Source organism: Pituophis catenifer, unplaced genomic scaffold (genome assembly GCF_029215685.1).
Source record: "Pituophis catenifer annectens isolate HBS135680 unplaced genomic scaffold, rPitCat1.0.hap2 SCAF_17, whole genome shotgun sequence".
Lineage (NCBI taxonomy): Eukaryota > Metazoa > Chordata > Lepidosauria > Squamata > Colubridae > Pituophis > Pituophis catenifer.
The window spans coordinates 4,718,683-4,737,685 of NW_027256897.1; the positions used below are offsets into that span (position 1 = coordinate 4,718,683).

The window sequence follows — 19,003 nt, forward strand, 5'->3', positions numbered from 1 at the left end:
CTTCCTTCCTTCCTTCCTTCCTTCCTTCCTTCCTTTCCTCCCTCCCTCCCTCCCTTTCCTCATTTTCCTTTCCTTTTCCATTCCTTCCTTTTTTTCATTCTTCCTTCCTTTTCTCCAACCCTTCCTTCCCTGTTTTTGCTTTACTTTATTTTCCCTTTTCCCGTCCTTTCCTTTCCTTATTTTCCTTTCCTTTCCTTTTCCATTCCTTCCTTTTTTCATTCTTCCTTCCTTTTCTCCAACCCTTCCTTCCCTGTTTTTACTTTACTTTATTTTCCCTTTTCCCGTCCTTTCCTTTCCTCATTTTCCTTTCCTTTTCCATTCCTTTCTTTTTTTCATTCTTCCTTCCTTTTCTCCAACCCTTCCTTCCCTGTTTTTACTTTACTTTATTTTCCCTTTTCCCGTCCTTTCCTTTCCTCATTTTCCTTTCCTTTTCCATTCCTTCCTTTTTTTCATTCTTCCTTCCTTTTCTCCAACCCTTCCTTCCCTGTTTTTGCTTTACTTTATTTTCCCTTTTCCCGTCCTTTCCTTTCCTTATTTTCCTTTCCTTTCCTTTTCCATTCCTTCCTTTTTTCATTCTTCCTTCCTTTTCTCCAACCCTTCCTTCCCTGTTTTTGCTTTACTTTATTTTCCCTTTTCCCGTCCTTTCCTTTCCTCATTTTCCTTTCCTTTTCCATTCCTTTCTTTTTTTCATTCTTCCTTCCTTTTCTCCAACCCTTCCTTCCCTGTTTTTGCTTTACTTTATTTTCCCTTTTCCCGTCCTTTCCTTTCCTTATTTTCCTTTCCTTTCCTTTTCCATTCCTTCCTTTTTCATTCTTCCTTCCTTTTCTCCAACCCTTCCTTCCCTGTTTTTGCTTTACTTTATTTTCCCTTTTCCCGTCCTTTCCTTTCCTCATTTTCCTTTCCTTTTCCATTCCTTCCTTTTTTTCATTCTTCCTTCCTTTTCTCCAACCCTTCCTTCCCTGTTTTTGCTTTACTTTATTTTCCCTTTTCCCGTCCTTTCCTTTCCTTATTTTCCTTTCCTTTCCTTTTCCATTCCTTCCTTTTTTCATTCTTCCTTCCTTTTCTCCAACCCTTCCTTCCCTGTTTTTACTTTACTTTATTTTCCCTTTTCCCGTCCTTTCCTTTCCTCATTTTCCTTTCCTTTTCCATTCCTTTCTTTTTTTCATTCTTCCTTCCTTTTCTCCAACCCTTCCTTCCCTGTTTTTACTTTACTTTATTTTCCCTTTTCCCGTCCTTTCCTTTCCTCATTTTCCTTTCCTTTTCCATTCCTTCCTTTTTTTCATTCTTCCTTCCTTTTCTCCAACCCTTCCTTCCCTGTTTTTGCTTTACTTTATTTTCCCTTTTCCCGTCCTTTCCTTTCCTCATTTTCCTTTCCTTTTCCATTCCTTTCTTTTTTTCATTCTTCCTTCCTTTTCTCCAACCCTTCCTTCCCTGTTTTTGCTTTACTTTATTTTCCCTTTTCCCGTCCTTTCCTTTCCTTATTTTCCTTTCCTTTCCTTTTCCATTCCTTCCTTTTTTCATTCTTCCTTCCTTTTCTCCAACCCTTCCTTCCCTGTTTTTGCTTTACTTTATTTTCCCTTTTCCCGTCCTTTCCTTTCCTCATTTTCCTTTCCTTTTCCATTCCTTTCTTTTTTTCATTCTTCCTTCCTTTTCTCCAACCCTTCCTTCCCTGTTTTTACTTTACTTTATTTTCCCTTTTCCCGTCCTTTCCTTTCCTCATTTTCCTTTCCTTTTCCATTCCTTCCTTTTTTTCATTCTTCCTTCCTTTTCTCCAACCCTTCCTTCCCTGTTTTTGCTTTACTTTATTTTCCCTTTTCCCGTCCTTTCCTTTCCTCATTTTCCTTTCCTTTTCCATTCCTTTCTTTTTTTCATTCTTCCTTCCTTTTCTCCAACCCTTCCTTCCCTGTTTTTACTTTACTTTATTTTCCCTTTTCCCGTCCTTTCCTTTCCTCATTTTCCTTTCCTTTTCCATTCCTTCCTTTTTTTCATTCTTCCTTCCTTTTCTCCAACCCTTCCTTCCCTGTTTTTACTTTACTTTACTTTCCCTTTTCCCGTCCTTTCCTTTCCTTATTTTCCTTTCCTTTCCTTTTCCATTCCTTCCTTTTTTCATTCTTCCTTCCTTTTCTCCAACCCTTCCTTCCCTGTTTTTACTTTACTTTATTTTCCCTTTTCCCGTCCTTTCCTTTCCTCATTTTCCTTTCCTTTTCCATTCCTTCCTTTTTTTCATTCTTCCTTCCTTTTCTCCAACCCTTCCTTCCCTGTTTTTACTTTACTTTATTTTCCCTTTTCCCGTCCTTTCCTTTCCTCATTTTCCTTTCCTTTTCCATTCCTTCCTTTTTTACTCCTTCCTTTTCTTCAACCCTTCCTTCCCTGTTTTACCTCTCCTCTCCTCCTTCCTTCATTTCCCCTTCCTTCTTTTCTTTTTTCATTCTTTACTCCTTCCTTCCCTTTTTCCAACCCTCCCTCCCTCCCTCCCTCCCACACACCCATCCATCCTTCTCTCATTTATTTACTTTCTACTTCCTTATTTCCTTCCCTGTTTTTCCTCTCTTCCTTCCTTCCTTTCATTTCCCCTTCCTTCCCTTTTCTTTTTTCATTCTTTACTCCTTCCTTCCCTTTTTCCAACCCTCCCTCCCTCCCACCCACACACCCATCCATCCTTCTCTCATTTATTTACTTTCTATTTCCTTATTTCCTTCTCTGTTTTTCCTCTCCTCTCTTCCTTCCTTTCATTTCCCCTTCCTTCCCTTTTCTTTTTTCATTCTTTACTCCTTCCTTCCCTTTTTCCAACCCTCCCTTCCTCCCTTCCTCCCACACACACACACCCATCCATCCATCCTTCTCTCATTTATTTACTTCCTACTTCCTTCCTTCCTTCCGTTTTTCTCTCCTCCCTTCCTTTCATTTCCCCTTCCTTCCCTTTTCTTTTTTCATTCTTTACTCCTTCCTTCCCTTTTTCCAACCCTCCCTCCCTCCCTCCCACACACCCATCCATCCTTCTCATTTATTTACTTTCTACTTCCTTATTTCCTTCCCTGTTTTTCTCTCCTCCCTTCCTTTCATTTCCCCTTCCTTCCCTTTTCTTTTTTCATTCTTTACTCCTTCCTTCCCTTTTTCCAACCCTCCCTCCCTCCCTCCCACACACCCATCCATCCTTCTCATTTATTTACTTTCTACTTCCTTATTTCCTTCCCTGTTTTTCCTCTCCTCTCTTCCTTTCATTTCCCCTTCCTTCCCTTTTCTTTTTTCATTCTTTACTCCTTCCTTCCCTTTTTCCAACCCTCCCTTCCTCCCTTCCTCCCACACACACACACCCATCCATCCATCCTTCTCTCATTTATTTACTTCCTACTTCCTTCCTTCCTTCCCTGTTTTTCTCTCCTCCCTTCCTTTCATTTCCCCTTCCTTCCCTTTTCTTTTTTCATTCTTTACTCCTTCCTTCCCTTTTTCCAACCCTCCCTCCCTCCCTCCCACACACCCATCCATCCTTCTCATTTATTTACTTTCTACTTCCTTATTTCCTTCCCTGTTTTTCCTCTCCTCTCTTCCTTTCATTTCCCCTTCCTTCCCTTTTCTTTTTTCATTCTTTACTCCTTCCTTCCCTTTTTCCAACCCTCCCTCCCTCCCACCCACACACTCATCCATCCTTCTCTCATTTATTTACTTCCTTATTTCCTTATTTCCTTCCGTTTTTCCTCTCCTCTCCTCTCTTCCTTCCTTTCATTTCCCCTTCCTTCCCTTTTCTTTTTTCATTCTTTATTCCTTCCTTCCCTTTTTCCAACCCTTCCTCCCTCCCTTCCTCCCACACACACACCCATCCATCCTTCTCTCATTTATTTACTTCCTTACTTCCTTCCCTGCTTTTCCTCTCCTCTCTCTCCTCTCTTCCTTCCTTCCTTTCATTTCCCCTTCCTTCCCTTTTCTTTTTTCATTCTTTACTCCTTCCTTCCTTTTTTCCAACCCTCTCTCCCTCCCTCCCACACACACACCCATCCATCCATCCTTCTCTCATTTATTTACTTCCTTACTTCCTTCCCTGCTTTTCCTCTCCTCTCTCTCCTCTCTTCCTTTCATTTCCCCTTCCTTCCCTTTTCTTTTTTCATTCTTTACTCCTTCCTTCCCTTTTTCCAACCCCTCCCTCCTTCCCTCCCTTCCTTCCTTCTCACCAAGACCCCCCCCCTCTGGCTGGGAACGAGGGGATCTGTAGTCCAGACCTTGTGGAAGGCACCTGAAAGGCTCGGCTAGGAGTGGAATCCTTCCGTTCTGGAGATAGAGGGCTGGTTCTCAAATGGATGCCTGGCTCTCTTAGATTCCGCAACTCCGTTGCTATGTACATCTCCTTCGCCTAGCAACCGGGCAGGCATTCTAGCTTTTAAAGCGCCCCTGTTCCAGTTCCTTTTTTTTTTCCCCTCCTCCCCTTCTCCCGAAGGGCAGAGTCTTTAACGGAAGGTCAGCCATGGCACCCAAAAAAAGGGGGCGCAAAAAAGAGGAGCCCCCCAAAGAGCAAGAGGTGGATTCGGACATTGTGCCAGAGCATAGTCGAGAATTTTATCTGATCCAGATCCGAGATTTGGAGGGGCGTCTGGCCCGGTGAGTCAGGGGTGTGTGTGTGTGTGTGTGACGGGGGCAGCTTGGAAGTCCGTGACCCCCAACTGGCTTTTATTATTTATTTTGGATCTGGAACAGGCTATGCTTAGCTCCTGAGGCTCTATTTTTTGAGTCGCTGCCAAATTGGGTAAATCGGAAGTGAATCCTAAAAATCGGGATTTTATAGCTTGTCATCCCGTCTTGGGCCAGATACATGAATAGAATAGAATTGTGTTGGCGAACCTATGGCACACGTGCCACAGGTGGCACACGGAGCCATATCTGTAGGCACGCGAGCATTGCCCTAGCTCAGCTCCAGTGCGCACGTGTGCTCCGGCCAGCTGATTTTCGGGCCTTTCGGGCGCACCGGAAGTCGGGAAATGAGCCGTTATTGGCCTCCAGACGATCTCCAGGGGAGTGGGGAAGGCTGTTTTCGTCCTCCCCAGGTTCCTAGAAAGCCTCTGGAGCCTGGGGAGAGCAAAAAAAACGGGCCTTCCGGTCCCACCAGAAGTTGAGAAACGGGCCATTTCCAGCCTCCGGAGGGCCTCTGGGGGGGGGAGGCTGTTTTCGCCCTCCCCAGGCTCCTAGAAGGCCTCTGGAGCCTGGGGAGGGCAAAAAAACAGGCCTACCGGGCCCACTGTGCCATTGCGTGCCAAAAGCGTGGGGAGCATGGGGGGGTGGCATGTACATGCACAGGGGGCGAGACACATTGAATTACGGGTGTGGGCACGTGCACGCATGACCCCCCCCACGCGACCCCACGCTTTTTCTGCCTCTAGGAGCCTAGAAGGGACCTTGGAGGTCTTCTAGTCCAACCCCCTGCTTAGGCAGGAAACCCTACACCACTTCAGACAAATGGTTATCCAACATCTTCTTAAAAACTTCCAGTGTTGGAGCATTCACAAGTTCTGGTGGCAAGTTGTTCCACTGGTTAATTGTTCTAGTTGAGAACTACCTGTGCTTACGACCGTTACAGATCCTCCTGGTCACGTGATTAAAATTCGGGCGCTTAACTACCAACTCATATTTATGACGGTTGCAATGTCCGGGTGACGTGATCCCCTTTTGCGACCAGGTTGAAGCTTAACCACCGCAGTGACTCACTTAACAACCGTGGCCGGAAAGGTCATAAAATGGCCCTGTCTCGCCGAGCAACGGGAAATTTTGGGGCTCAATTGTGGCCGTAAGTCGAGACTGATTGATTTGGGGGGGGCCCGTGGGGGTGCGGGGGCGTTGATGCTTTGCTAGGTACCAGCAGAAATGGGACCAGTTACAGGTAAGCGAAGAACTTTTCCGGAACGAATATGAAAAAATGTTGACCGACAACAAGGAGATCGTGGCCTTCCTGAAGAAGACCCTTAACCAACGGGTGGACGAGATCGCCGAGTTGACCATTCAGTTACAGAATCTCCAGCAGGCCAAAGACTTTGAGAAGGACGCCTTCGAAACCCAGCTGGTCCAACTGAGGCACGAATTCCAGGAGACCAAGGACCAGCTGACTTCGGAGAACATGCTGCTGAGTAAGCCAAATCGGGGGCTCCTTTCGCGCGTCCGGTGCAATTCTATAATAATAATAATAATAATAATAATAATAATAATAATAATAATAATATAATAATAATAATAATAATAATAATAATAATAATAATAATAATAATTGTTAGGTTCAGCTTGTAGCTTACTCCTAACTTGTTGGTCAGGCAATATAACTGTTTCTTTAAGAAACAACTGAGCCACGTAATCAGGGTTTGCTGAACCCTGTAATTAGGCTACAGTGCATAAATAAGCAGCGCAGAGAAGCGTTCTTTGTTCCTGATTGTTCCTGTTCCTGTTGCTTCCTGCGTCTTTCTGCTGATTGGTGTTAGACTGGATTGTTATATGGTACTGTATACCGAGAGTTACTAAAGTCTGTTTGCTTTGGTAAGGGAAGATACTTACTGGACTGATATTACTGTTTATGACCTTGGACTGTTTTACCTACACCGAGACTGCTTATTATCTTGTATATAAAGTATTTTTCTCACACGAGCTGCACGTTTATCTCCTTCCCTGTCTGTTTCTGCTCTGCTCGTTGCACGAGCAACAAATACTTTTTACACACACCCTAACAATAACAATAACAACAACAACAACAACAACAATAACAATAACAATAGTAATTGTAATTGTAATTGTAATTGTAATTGTAATTGTAATTGGAGCCCTTGGAGCAATACCCAAAGGGCTACCCCGCTATTTAGAAATTCTAAATTTGCCGGACTTGAATATTTTGACTCTACAAAAAACCACCTTACTCGGATACCTTAACAGTTCCTAGGTCCTTGGTTAGGACTCGAGCTGCTGAGCTATTAACCAGCCTCAAAGGCTGTGAATCTCACTAAAGATTAACTAATAATAATAATAATAATAATAATAATAATAATAGTAGCCATGGCCCTTAGACTTATATACCACTTCACAGAGCTTCACAGCCCCCTCTAAGCGGTTTACAGGGTCAGACTCTTGCCCCCAACAATTTGGGTCCTCATTTTACTGACCTTGATCGAACTCCTGGCAGTCGGCAGAATTAGCCTCCAATACTGCATTCTAACCACTGTGCTACCACAGCTGATAGATAGATAGACAGACAGATATACAGACAGACAGACAGACAGAAAAAGATATAGAGATTAGATAGATAGATAGATAGATAGATAGATAGATAGATAGATAGGTAGGTAGATAGATAGATAACCAGCACTTAGATTTATATGCCACTTTATAGTGCTTTACAGCCCTCTCTAAGCTGTTTACAGAGTCAACATAAACTTTGGGCTCAATTATGGTCGTAACTTGAGAAGCCCCTTTATAAGATGAAGCGCCTCGTCAAACTTCTGAGGAATGATTTAAAGTTTATCAGGATAAACTTAAGATAAAACTGTGGGGTTTTTTTTTTTCCCCTTGCTCAGGTGGGAAGTTGGCCGCGCTGGAGGAATTTCGGCTGCAGAAAGACGAGATTTTGGCAAAATTTGCCGAGCGGGAAAACCAGTTGAGGAAGGAAGAGGAGCAGCACAAAGACATCATCTATAACCTCGAACGGAAGGCGGTGATCGATAAAGAGAGGTCAGCAGCCTGTCCTAAATCGGCATTTAAAATATCTATCTATCTATCTATCTATCTATCTATCTATCTATCTATCTATCTATCTATCTATCTATATATTGGCCTGCTGAATTACCGTATTTTTCGGACCACAAGACGCACCTAAATTTAGAAGGGGAAAACAACAACAAAAACGTTTTTGGCCTCCCTTTTTTTGGCCCTTTTCCAGCCTTTTTTCGGCCCGTTGAGGCTTTTTTCGGACCATTTTCTTTTCTTTCTTTTTTTTTTTAATTTTTATTAATAATAAACAAACATACATATACAGACGTAGACATTTAAACAAACTATACATAAACTAACTATACAGTAAAATCAAGTCATACAGCTTGAACTTTGAAAATAGAGCTACTTCGGTAATTTATATATCTATGTATCTATGTATATTTATCCTTCATCATGTATCAATGTTTATATAACGATATTTCATTTTATTTCCTTATTTTTGTATTCTTGGGTGGTATTCCCTTATTTCGTGTTCTTTTTATCTAACCAGTTGTACCATTTTTGCCAAATTAAGTAATAATCTGAGTCTTCTTTTCCCTGTATTTCTTTGGTAAGTTTGTCCATTTCCGCACATTCCATTGTTTTTTGTATTATTTTTTCCTATGATTGCATATCCTCCAGTTTCCACATTTGTGCGAAAGTGATTCTAGCTGCAGTCAGGATGTGTATTATCAAGTATTGTGTCTCTTTTTTATAGTCCTTTGTCAGTATTCCTAATAGGTATGTTTCCGATCTGAGGGGCACTTTCTGGGTGGTAATTTCTTCCAGCTGATTTTGAATTGTTTTCCAAAATTTTTTGACCTTTGGGCATGACCACCACATGTGGTAGTAGGTCCCCTTATGTGTTCTGCACTTCCAACAGTTCTGATTAGAATTGGGGAACATCCTTGCCAGACGTGCAGGGGGGAGATGCCACCTATAAAACATCTTGTGTGTATTTTCTTTGTAGGGTACGGACATTGTCAGCTTAGTATTTACTTTCCACATTTTCTCCCAATTTTCTAAGTTAATATTATATCCAAAATTTTTAACCCAAATAATCATATTTTCCTTCACCACTTCTTCTTCGGACCATTTTCAAAGCTTTTTTTGGCCCTTTTTTGAGCTTTTTTTTGGCCCTTTTCCAGCCTTTTTCGGCCCATTTTCAGGGCTTTTTCAGCCCGTTTTCGAGGCTTTTTTAAGCCTGTTTTCAAGACTTTTTTCAGCCCGTTTTCGAGGCTTTTTTCGGCCTGTTTTTTTCGGCTTCTTTCAACCCATTTTCGGGGGTTTTTCAGCCCTTTTTTGAGGCTTTTTTCAGTCCTTTTTTTCTGAAAAAGCAGGAATGCTAGTTTTGCCTTAGGCGTGAAAGCTGGCTGGGTGACTTTGAGGCAATCACCAGGAGACTGTGAGTTCTAGTCTTGCTGTAGCCATGAAAGCCAGCTGGGTAACTGAGGCAATCACCAGGTGTCAGTGAGTTCTAATCCCGCTTTACCCATGAAAGCCTGATGGGTGACGTTGGGCCAATTACCAGATGACAGTGAATTCTAGTCCAGCCTTAACCATGAAAGCCCACTGGGTGACTTTGGGCCAATTACCAGGAGACTGTGAGTTCTAGTCTTGCTGTAGCCATGAAAGTCAGCTGGGTAACTGAGGCAATCACCAGGTGTCAGTGAGTTCTAGTACCGCTTTAGCCATGAAAGCCTGATGGGTGACGTTGGGCCAATTACCAGGTAACAGTGAATTCTAGTCCAGCCTTAACCATGAAAGCCCACTGGGTGACTTTGGGCCAATTACCAGGAGACTGTGAGTTCTAGTCTTCCTGTAGCCGTGAAAGGCAGCTGAGTGACTTTGGGCCAGTCCCTCCTTCTCAACCCAACCCCACCTCGCAGGTTTGTTGCTGTGGGGCAAACTGATAACCTCCCCTCTCCCCCTCACCCCAGAATGAAGAAGGACATGCTGCACCGGGTGAATGCTGTGGCCGCCGAGTTCCGCAAAGTAGCCAACAACCAGATGGCGGAGACCACCAAGCGCACCATCCGGGAGAACGTGGCCATCAGCCTGCAGCTGACCAAGGTGTCGGAGCAGAGCCTGCAGCTGATCCAGGAGAACGACCGCCTGAAGGAGGGCCACGCCGAGGCCATCAAGCAGCTCCAGCTGCTGGAGCAGAACGAGAAGAGAATGGTCACCAACAGGCTCAGCCACCAGAAGGCAGGTTGCTTCTCTCTCTCTCTCTCTCTCTCTCTCTCTCTCTCTCTCTCTCTCTCTCTCTCACACACACACACACACACACGGGTTGACAGCTGTGCCCACTGGGCCAGGTGGCCTCCGTTCCTTGGCCCAGAGGTTTGATTCTCCGGCATTGGCTTACGACCACTCGCTTAACAATGGTTCGAAGCTACAGACGGACTGTTGTGGCCCGTCAGCGGCCTGTGCAGCTAGTAGCTGATTCCGACAGCGAGGAGGCTGGTGTGGTGCTGTGCCAGCAGCCTGTGCAGCTGGCACTTGAGCCGGACATTGAGGAGGCTGGAGAAGAGGTGGTGCCAGAGGCGGGGATTCAGCCAGGGCCTTCAGAAGCTCCCTTAAGTGAAGAGGAAGAAGAGGAGGAGCCTCTTCTCGATGCACGGACGCGTAGAGCTGCCAAAAGGCAGGAGTGGCTCCTCAGGAGGAGGTCTCCTTGAAAGTAAGGCTTGGGGCTAATTGCCCACTCCCTCAGCCTATTTAAGGAGGAACGCCGACTGAAGCAATTTGCAGGGAACAACTTCATTCACATACCTTCGTGTCTTGTCTTGCTTATCTTATCAGCTTCCTGCAAATTGCTTCTGGGCATTCTGCCAACCACAGTAAGCTTTCAGTTATTATTCTTTGAATTCTTGGCGGCTGTTAATGCAATTAATTAACAGCCATTGTTGTAAAAGACTGGTTTATTCAGTAAACTAAGGTTTGAACAGACTTTGTGTGCGTTCTTTGGGGTCTGTAGCTGGGGCAGAACACGGACCTATTGTTGTAGTCCTCGGCTTATGACTGCTCGCTTAACGATGGTTCAAAGCTACAGATGTATCGTTGTATTAAAGGTAGTCCTTGGCTTATGACAAGTCACTTAATGACAGTTCAAAGCTACAAACATACCTACCGTTGTATTAAAGGTAGTCCTCGGTTTACGCCCCATTGTTTAATGACGGTTTGAAGCTACAAACGGACCCACCAGTTGTATTAAAGGCCGTCCTTGGCTTACGACCGGTTGCTTCATGAACTTTCCAAGCTACAAATGGAGCTATAAACTGGTCACACAACCGACCCGTTTTACGACCGTGACGATTTTACGACCGTGACAGGCAGGCTCCGTGGTGGTCGTAATGCTACCTGCAATGCGCCCGATCAGACTCTTACCTTTTCACGGTGGAGCTTGTCCTTCCGAGCCCGCTAACTTTGGCTGCTTTTCTTTTTGAAAACTCCCCCAAAATTGATATTTTTTTTTTTAAAAAAAACCCAAAATCTTAAAAATTATTGTGCAGATCATCTGGATGTTGACGGAAAAATGCAAAGAGTTGGAAACCCAGCTGGAGGAGCACCTGAAAACAAAGAACCTCCTGGCCAAGATGCAGAAGTCCAGCGAAAGCCTCTTCCAGCAGAATTTGGTCCTCCGGTAAATCTCCCTCCCCTACTTTTCCCGCTAGCTCCGGAGAGGGACCAGAGCGGCAGGAGGCTCCATCCCGGAAAACGCTTTTTCTGCCTTTGGTCGGAAGTGTGGAGAGGCTGGTAGCTTCTGGGATGGCCTGTCTGCCCTCTCAGAAAAGAGGCAGCAGAAAAGGAAAGGAAGGTGGGAAGGGAAGAAAAAAACAACTTTTTCTTTCTTTTCCTTCTGTTTCCCTCCCTCCTTCCTTCCTTCTTTTTTGTTTCGTTCATTCCTTCCCTCCCATGTTTCACTTTCTATTTCTCTTTTCCTTCCTCCTCCTTTCTTTTTTCTTTTCCTTCCCTCCTTCGTCGTTCTTTTTCCTCCCTCTTTCCATCCCTCTCTCTCTCCCTTTTCCTTCCTTCCGTTTCCTCTTCCTTTCTTTTCCTTCCTTCCTCTTCCTTTTTTGTTTCCTTTTTTCCCTTCTTCCTTCCCTCTTTCCCTTCTTTTCTCTTTCCCTTCCCTCCATCCATCCCTCTCTTCCTCTTTCTCCCTTCTTCCTCTTCCTTTTTCTTTCCCCTCCCTCCCGCAGAGAAGAACTGAGCATGCTGAAAGAAGAACTGAACCAAAAGCTGGCCAAGGACCACGATCAGATGAAGCTACTGCAGAGCGAACAGCAGCGCAGGGTCAATGCCGAGAGGCTGCTGAAGTACACAGCTCAGGGGCTTAAGGAAGTGCTGGCGGTGAGCGTTTCCCTTTAGACCCACCTGGGCCCCAGGTGTCTGGCCCACCTGTGATGCGCCATATGCAAAATAGGCCCCAGGGTGCTTATTTTTCAGGAGGCCACGGGACTTCCTGGTTTTACTTTTGAAGACATTTCGCCTCTCATCCAAGGAGCTTCTTCAGCTCTGACTGGATGATGGTGGGGAATGGAAGGATTTATATTCCTTATTTATTTATTTATTTATTTATTTATTTATTTGTTCCTATTTCTATACCGCCCTTCTCCAAATAGGACTCAGGGCGGTGAACAGCCAAAGTAAAAACAGAACATACAAAATTTAAAAACAGTTTAAAATAATTAAATATTCTGGCCGTAAATTAAAACAACCCAATTTAAAATCAATTTAAAATTTAACTCAAGCCAGCCCAGCTAGTTGAAATAAATGGGTTTTCAGGGCCCGACGAAAAATCCGGAGGTCTGTTATTGTACGTATCTCTGGGGGGAGGTTGTTCCAGAGGGTGGGCGCCGCCACAGAGAAGGCTCTCCCCCTGGGGGTCGCCAGCCGACATTGTCTGGCGGACGGCACCCTGAGGAGGCCCACTCTGTGGGAGCGTACTGGCCGGTGGGAGGCTATTGGTGGCAGAAGGCGGTCTCGTAAGTACCCCGGCCCTAAGCCATGGAGCGCTTTAAAGGTGGTCACCAACACCTTGAAGCGCACCCGGAAGACCACCGGGAGCCAGTGCAGCTCGCGCAGGAGAGGTGTCACATGGGAGCGCCTCGTCGCCCCCATAATCCCCCGTGCGGCCGCGTTCTGAACCAGCTGGAGCCTCCGGGTGCACCCCAGGGGGAGCCCCATGTAGAGAGCGTTGCAGTAGTCCAGGCGGGAAGTGACGAGTGCCTGAGTGACTGTGCGTAGGGAGTCCCGATCTAGAAAGGGGCGTAACTGGCGTATCAGGCGGACCTGATAAAAAGCCCCCCTGGCCACGGCCCCCTTGCAGATGATGGGTTTCAATTTTTTTTAACTACCAGTTCTGTGGACGTGGCTTGGGCGTGGCTTGGTGGGCGTGGCAGGGGAAGGTTACTGCAAAATCTGTGGGGGGCCCTACTCTCTAGAATGAGCTGCCCCCGGAGATTCGTAGGATTCCCGACCTGCGTACCTTTCGTCGTGCCCTAAAAACATTATTATTCACATTATTATTATTATTTTTTGCGAGATAGATAAGAATCAGGGTTATATAAAAGAGCCTTGGTAGTACAGTGGTCTAAGGCACCCTGTTATTAAGCTGGTTATTAAGACCAGCTGCCTGCAATTACTGCAGGTTCGAATCTCGCCAAGGCTCAAGGTTGACTCAGCCTTCCATCCTTTCTAAGGTAGGTAAATTGAGGACCCAGTTGTGGGGGCAATAAGCTGACTTTGTATAAATATACAAAAGGATGAAGGCTATTGCTTAACGCACTGTAAGCCACCCTGAGTCTCCAGAGAAGGGCGGCATATAAATCAAATTAATATATATATATATATATATATATATATATATATATATATATATATTAATATATATTAAATATATATATATATGAGAGCTGGGACAGATGGTATGCTTGGCTGCAGAAAAAGAAATCTTAAGAAGAATGAAAATATTAACCTTAATGTGAACGGGGGGTAAATATTTATAGGAGCATTGCATGACAGTTGAGAATTTTTTCTCCTGGATAAACTTTTCTTTCTTTTGATGAGTTGGCTTAATGGAGGTTTGTACTTTCTCTAGGCGAAAATTGATACTTTAAAACTCTATATGTATTATATTACTCTCTGCAATTCTATCCATATTGTTATACTTTTTTTTTCTGTATTTTTTAATAATTTTCAATAAAATTAAAAAAAAAAACATTATTATTCCAACAAGCAGGGCTGGCCTAAATAATAATAATAATATTTTACTATTTTAATGGGTTATTTTATGAGAGTTTTCGGCCAACTTATTTAATTGTTTTAAATTGCTTTTAATTTTTATATTGTCATGGTTTTATTTCTGGCTGTACACCGCCCTGAGTCCTTCGGGAGAAGGGCGGTAGAGAAATTTAATAAAATAAAAATAAATAAATAAATAAAATAAAATCCCCATTTCCTCTCAATCAGCTGGGAGTCGGGAGGCAGGGAATAGATGGAGGGGCGGCACCAGTCAGAATTTTTACTATCGGTTCTCCGAACTACTCAAAATTTCCGCTACTGGTTCTCCAGAACTGGTCAGAACCTGCTGAAACCCACCTCTGTTGCAAACAGCTGGTCATTTGCATCCTTTTAGAGGGTCGTTGAGGCAACTTGGAGCTTTATGTCAGGGTCCCCTGAGTAGGACTCCTGCTTCCTGTAGTATGCAACTCACCTGGATGACTCAGAAATCTCTACAGACTTTTAGCTATGCAATTGGGATGGACATCTTTTGAATGGGGTGGGAGTAGGAACGGATTTTCCGTAAAATCCGAGTAGTCCTCTCGCCTGGACTACTGCAACGCTCTCTACATGGGGCTCCCCTTAAAGAGCGCTCGGAGGCTCCAACTGGTCCAGAATGCGGCCGCGCGGGTAATTACGGGAGCTGCATGGCGCTCCCACATAACACCGCTCCTGCGCGAGCTGCACTGGCTCCCGGTGGTCTTCCGGGTGCGCTTCAAGGTGTTGGTTACCACCTTTAAAGCGCTCCATGGCATAGGACCTAGATATCTTCAAGACCACCTGCTGCTACCGATGGCCTCCCATCGACTTGTGCGCTCCCACACAGAGGGCCTCCTCGGGGTGCCAAACAATGTAGGCTGGTGACCCACAGGGGGAGGGCCTTCTCTGTGGGGGCACCTACCCTCTGGAACCAGCTGCCCCCAGAGATAAGGAGAATCCAAGACCTCGGTGCCTTCCGCCGTGCCCTTAAAACCTTTTTCCAGCAAGCCGGGCTGGCTTAACGTATATATTTTTTTTTTTAATTTGATTTATATGCCGCCCTTCTCCGGAGACTCAGGGCGGCTTACAATGCGTTAAGCAATAGCCTTCATTCTATTGTATATTTTATACAAAGTCAGCTTATTGCCCCCACAAACTGGGTCCTCATTTTACCCACCTTAGAAAGGATGGAAGGCTGAGTCAACCTTGAGCCTTGGAGAGATTCGAACCAGCAGAAATTGCAGGCAGCTGTGTTAATAACAGGGTGCACTAAACCCCTGTACTATCAAGGCTCTATTTTTAAATATTTTTAATTGGTTTGTCATTTTAAACTGGGGCCAAATTAATATATATCCTTTTAATTGTTTTTAATGTTTGTATTGTATGTTTTTATCTGGCTGTACACCGCCCTGAGTCCCCCGGGAGAAGGTGCGGTATATAAATTCGAAATAAAATAAAATAAAATAAAATAAAATAAAATAAAATAAAATAAAATAAAATAAAATAAAATAAAATAAAATAAAATAAAATAAAATAAAATAAAATAAAATAAAATAAAATAAAATAAAATAAAATAAAATAAATAAAATAATAAAATAAAATAAAATAAAATAAAATAAAATAAAATAAAATAAAAATAAAAATAAATAAATAAATAAATGGCAGATTACAGGAACCAATTGGACCACACAGGTGACCCTGAGGACATAGTTAAACCTCCAAGTGGCCTCAACAACCCTCTAAAACTGTGCTGGCGAACCTATCTCTGCGGGCACGCCAGCCGTTGTCCCAGCCCAGCTCCACCGCGCATGCGTACACACCTACAGCTGTCCAGCTGTTCTTCAGGCCTCTGCCGCGCATGCGCAGGGTGCATGCGGGGAACACATGCATGCACTGGAGGGGCGGGGTACATGCGCAGGGGGATGCAGGTTGGCGCAGGCAGCTTTCCAGGCTCAAAACGGGGCGCAGGGGACTTCGTGCAGCCCCCCTGCACCCCGTTGTGGACCTGAAAAGCCTCCTGCACCAACCTGGAAGCCAAAATGGGACGTGGGGGGGGGCAGGGTGCATGTGTGCGTGGGGTGTGTGTGCTCGCATTGTATTTTGGGGGTTTGTAGATGCGTGCGTGCATTCACGCGCTCTTTGGGCACTCAGCGCCAAAAAGGTTAACCATCACTGTGTCAGGTTATGATGCCGTCTCAAATAAATCTTCCATTTATTGAGTACAACAATCTGTCCCCGACTACATCGTAGCCGACACTGACCCTCCGACCCCAAACCCTTCCCTTTCCGTTCCCCAATTCTCAGCGTCTCATTGGCCATCTTCCAAGTCAGTCTCCCCATCTCCTTACTTCAACTCACAGGAATGTCCCCCCTCCCATCCCATCTCCTAGGGGATATTATCTACAGAGAAAATAAGTAGGTGAAAAGTCAAGCCTCTTCTTCTTCTCTTCATGGCAGCACTAGAGTGCTGACACACTGCTCTAAAAGGATGCAAAGGACCAGCTGTCTGCAAGGAGTATAAATCCTTCCATTCCCCACCACCATCCAGTCAGAGCTGAAGAAGCTTCTTGGATGAGAAGGGAAATGTCTTCAAAAGAAAAAGAACAAGAAAGTCCAGTTGCCTCTTGAAAAAAACACCTTTGGGACAACCACGTCCTGGATGACAGAGAATCTCCACAGAGTATGCGCGAAATAAACCACCATTTTCTCCCTCTCTGCTCAGGAACGGCCGCTGGCGGAGGAGGAAGATGGTGACTTCGACGTGGTGTTCCAGCTGCGGCGTAAAAACGCCTTGCACGGCATCCTACGCTTTGTCCAGAGGAGCGTCGCCCGCCTGGACGCTCAACAAGGCCTCCACCCCGTCACAATCGAGAGCAAGGTGGTGAAAGTCACCAACCTATCCAGAAGGTGTGAGCCCGAGGCGGGGAGAGGGGCAAATGTGGGCACAGAGAGGCGGGAGCTGAGCGTTGGGCACCGCCATCTTGGGATGGGCGAGGAGAACCGCGTGGCCCCTTCCCCGATGGGGCTCAAGGCGGGGAGTCTGTGGGGAGCCACACCACACAACCGCGAAGTGTTTGCTTGCGCGGCTGGGCTGCGGCAAACGGGACTTAGGTGCGTGGATTACAGGTTGTCCTCACCTTACGGCCGCAGTCGAGCCCAACGTTTTGTGTTCTGAAGTGGGAACCTTTGTTGAGGGGAGTTTTTTTTCCAATGGTGAAATCCTGCCGGTTCTGTCCGGTTCGCACGAATCCCAGGATGCTGCGGCTGTCATAAATGAGTCGGTTGCCAAGGGTCTGAATTTGGATCACGTGACCCCCTAGGGGGATGCGGTTGTGTGACAAACGGGATCCTAGGTCACTCTTTTTCAGGGCCGTTATGTCACTAAACGATGGTCACTAAACGAACTGGTTGCTAAGTCATATTTTCTGTCCGCTGTGGGGAAAAGCACACAACCCGTTGAAAACGGGTTGGGGGGAAACCGAGGCATGCGATCCGAGTGAACGGGCTGTTGAAGGGAGGACGGGGAGGGAGGGGTCCTGCTGGCTCACCCACTCACCCCCCTCCCCTGTGCCCAAGACTCAGCCACTACTTCCCTCCACAGCTTCTCCAGCGACTGGCACATGAAGGCCCGGCGTACCACGTCCCACTGCAACATCTTCAAGCTGCCCAAGCCGGTGCACAGCCTGCCCTCCCTGGAGTCCGTCTCGTCCACGCAGCTGGTCTCCCTTCGCCCGTACGGCAGCGCCAGCGAGGTAGGTGGGGTGTAGGGCTGAGAAAGGGAGGAAGGGTCTTGGGGGGGGGGCAGAGAAAGGACCTTTGCCTCGTAGCAAAAGAGAGGGAGGATTGCTGTCCCGTAGCTTCCTTCCGTCTCTTTTTTCGTCCTCGTGGAAACAAGAGAGGTTCTAGTCCTCGTGAAATAGGATTTTAGCCCTCATGAAACAGAGGGCGGCTAGTCCTCGTAAAACACAGGGTTTCTGGTCCTCATGAAATAGGATTCTAGTCCTCATGAAACAGAGGGCAGCTAGTCCTCGTAAAACAGAGGGTTTCCGTTTCCTCATGAAACGGGGCATCTGGTCCTCATGAAACAGGGTTTCTGTTCATGAAATAGGATTCTAGTCCTCATGAAACAGGGGGCATCTGGTCCTCATGAAAGAAGGTTTCTAGTCCTCGTGAAATAGGATTCTAGTCCTCATGAAACAGAGGGCGGCTAGTCCTCGTAAAACAGAGGGTTTCCGTTTCCTCATGAAACGGGGCATCTGGTCCTCATGAAACAGGGTTTCTGTTCATGAAATAGGATTCTAGTCCTCATGAAACAGGGGGCATCTGGTTCTCATGAAACAGGGTTTCTAGTCCTCGTGAAATAGGATTCTAGTCCTCATGAAACAGAGGGTTTCTAGTTCTCATGAAATAGGATTCTAGTCCTCATGAAACAGAGTTTCTAGTCCTCATGAAACAGAGGGCATCTGGTCCTCATGAAACAGGGTTTCTAGTCCTCATGAAACATGGTTTTTAGCCATGAAATAGGATTCTAGTCCTCATGAAACAGAGGGTTTCTAATCCTCGTGAAACAGGGTTTTTAAATCTTCATGAAACAGGATTCCAGTTCCTCACGAAACAGGGCGTCTAATCCTCGGGGAAAACGGGGCTTCTAGTCCTCAAGAAAACAGCACCCTCGCTTTAAATCCCCCCCCCCGCTTGCTTCCTCCGCAGTCTATATTGTCATGGAGAGCCGAGAGTAACGGCAGCAACGTCATCCCGGCAGCCCGGAGTGTTAGCCAGGTGCCAGAGGAAGAGGTCCAGGCATCGGAGGAGGTGGTGATCCGCGAAGACTTGCCGGAAATAGTGACACACCTTGCCAAGCAGGAGCTGCTCAGCAAGTAGGGCGGGAGAGTGGAGGGGGAGCTTGATGCTATTCCTCCAGGCGGGTGGGGAGGGGGGGAGAGAAACGGCTTGCCCACGGTGGCTTTATTCTTACAAAAAAATAAATATATGGAATGACCTGTGTAAACCCTGATAAAAGCAAAAAGGA

The 19,003-nt window shown here is 45.7% G+C and overlaps 1 protein-coding gene across 1 annotated transcript; it reads left to right on the top strand.

Annotated features, from left to right (window-relative positions):
- Positions 1-4,456: 4,456 nt before the first annotated feature.
- Positions 4,457-18,855, top strand: CFAP157 (cilia and flagella associated protein 157). Its single transcript, XM_070955765.1, has 9 exons — positions 4,457-4,590; positions 5,836-6,107; positions 7,536-7,689; positions 9,651-9,918; positions 11,223-11,353; positions 11,913-12,063; positions 16,697-16,881; positions 17,576-17,726; positions 18,685-18,855. The coding sequence occupies exons 1-9, from the start codon at positions 4,457-4,459 to the stop codon at positions 18,853-18,855; spliced, it is 1,617 nt and encodes a 538-aa protein (XP_070811866.1).
- Positions 18,856-19,003: the final 148 nt, after the last annotated feature.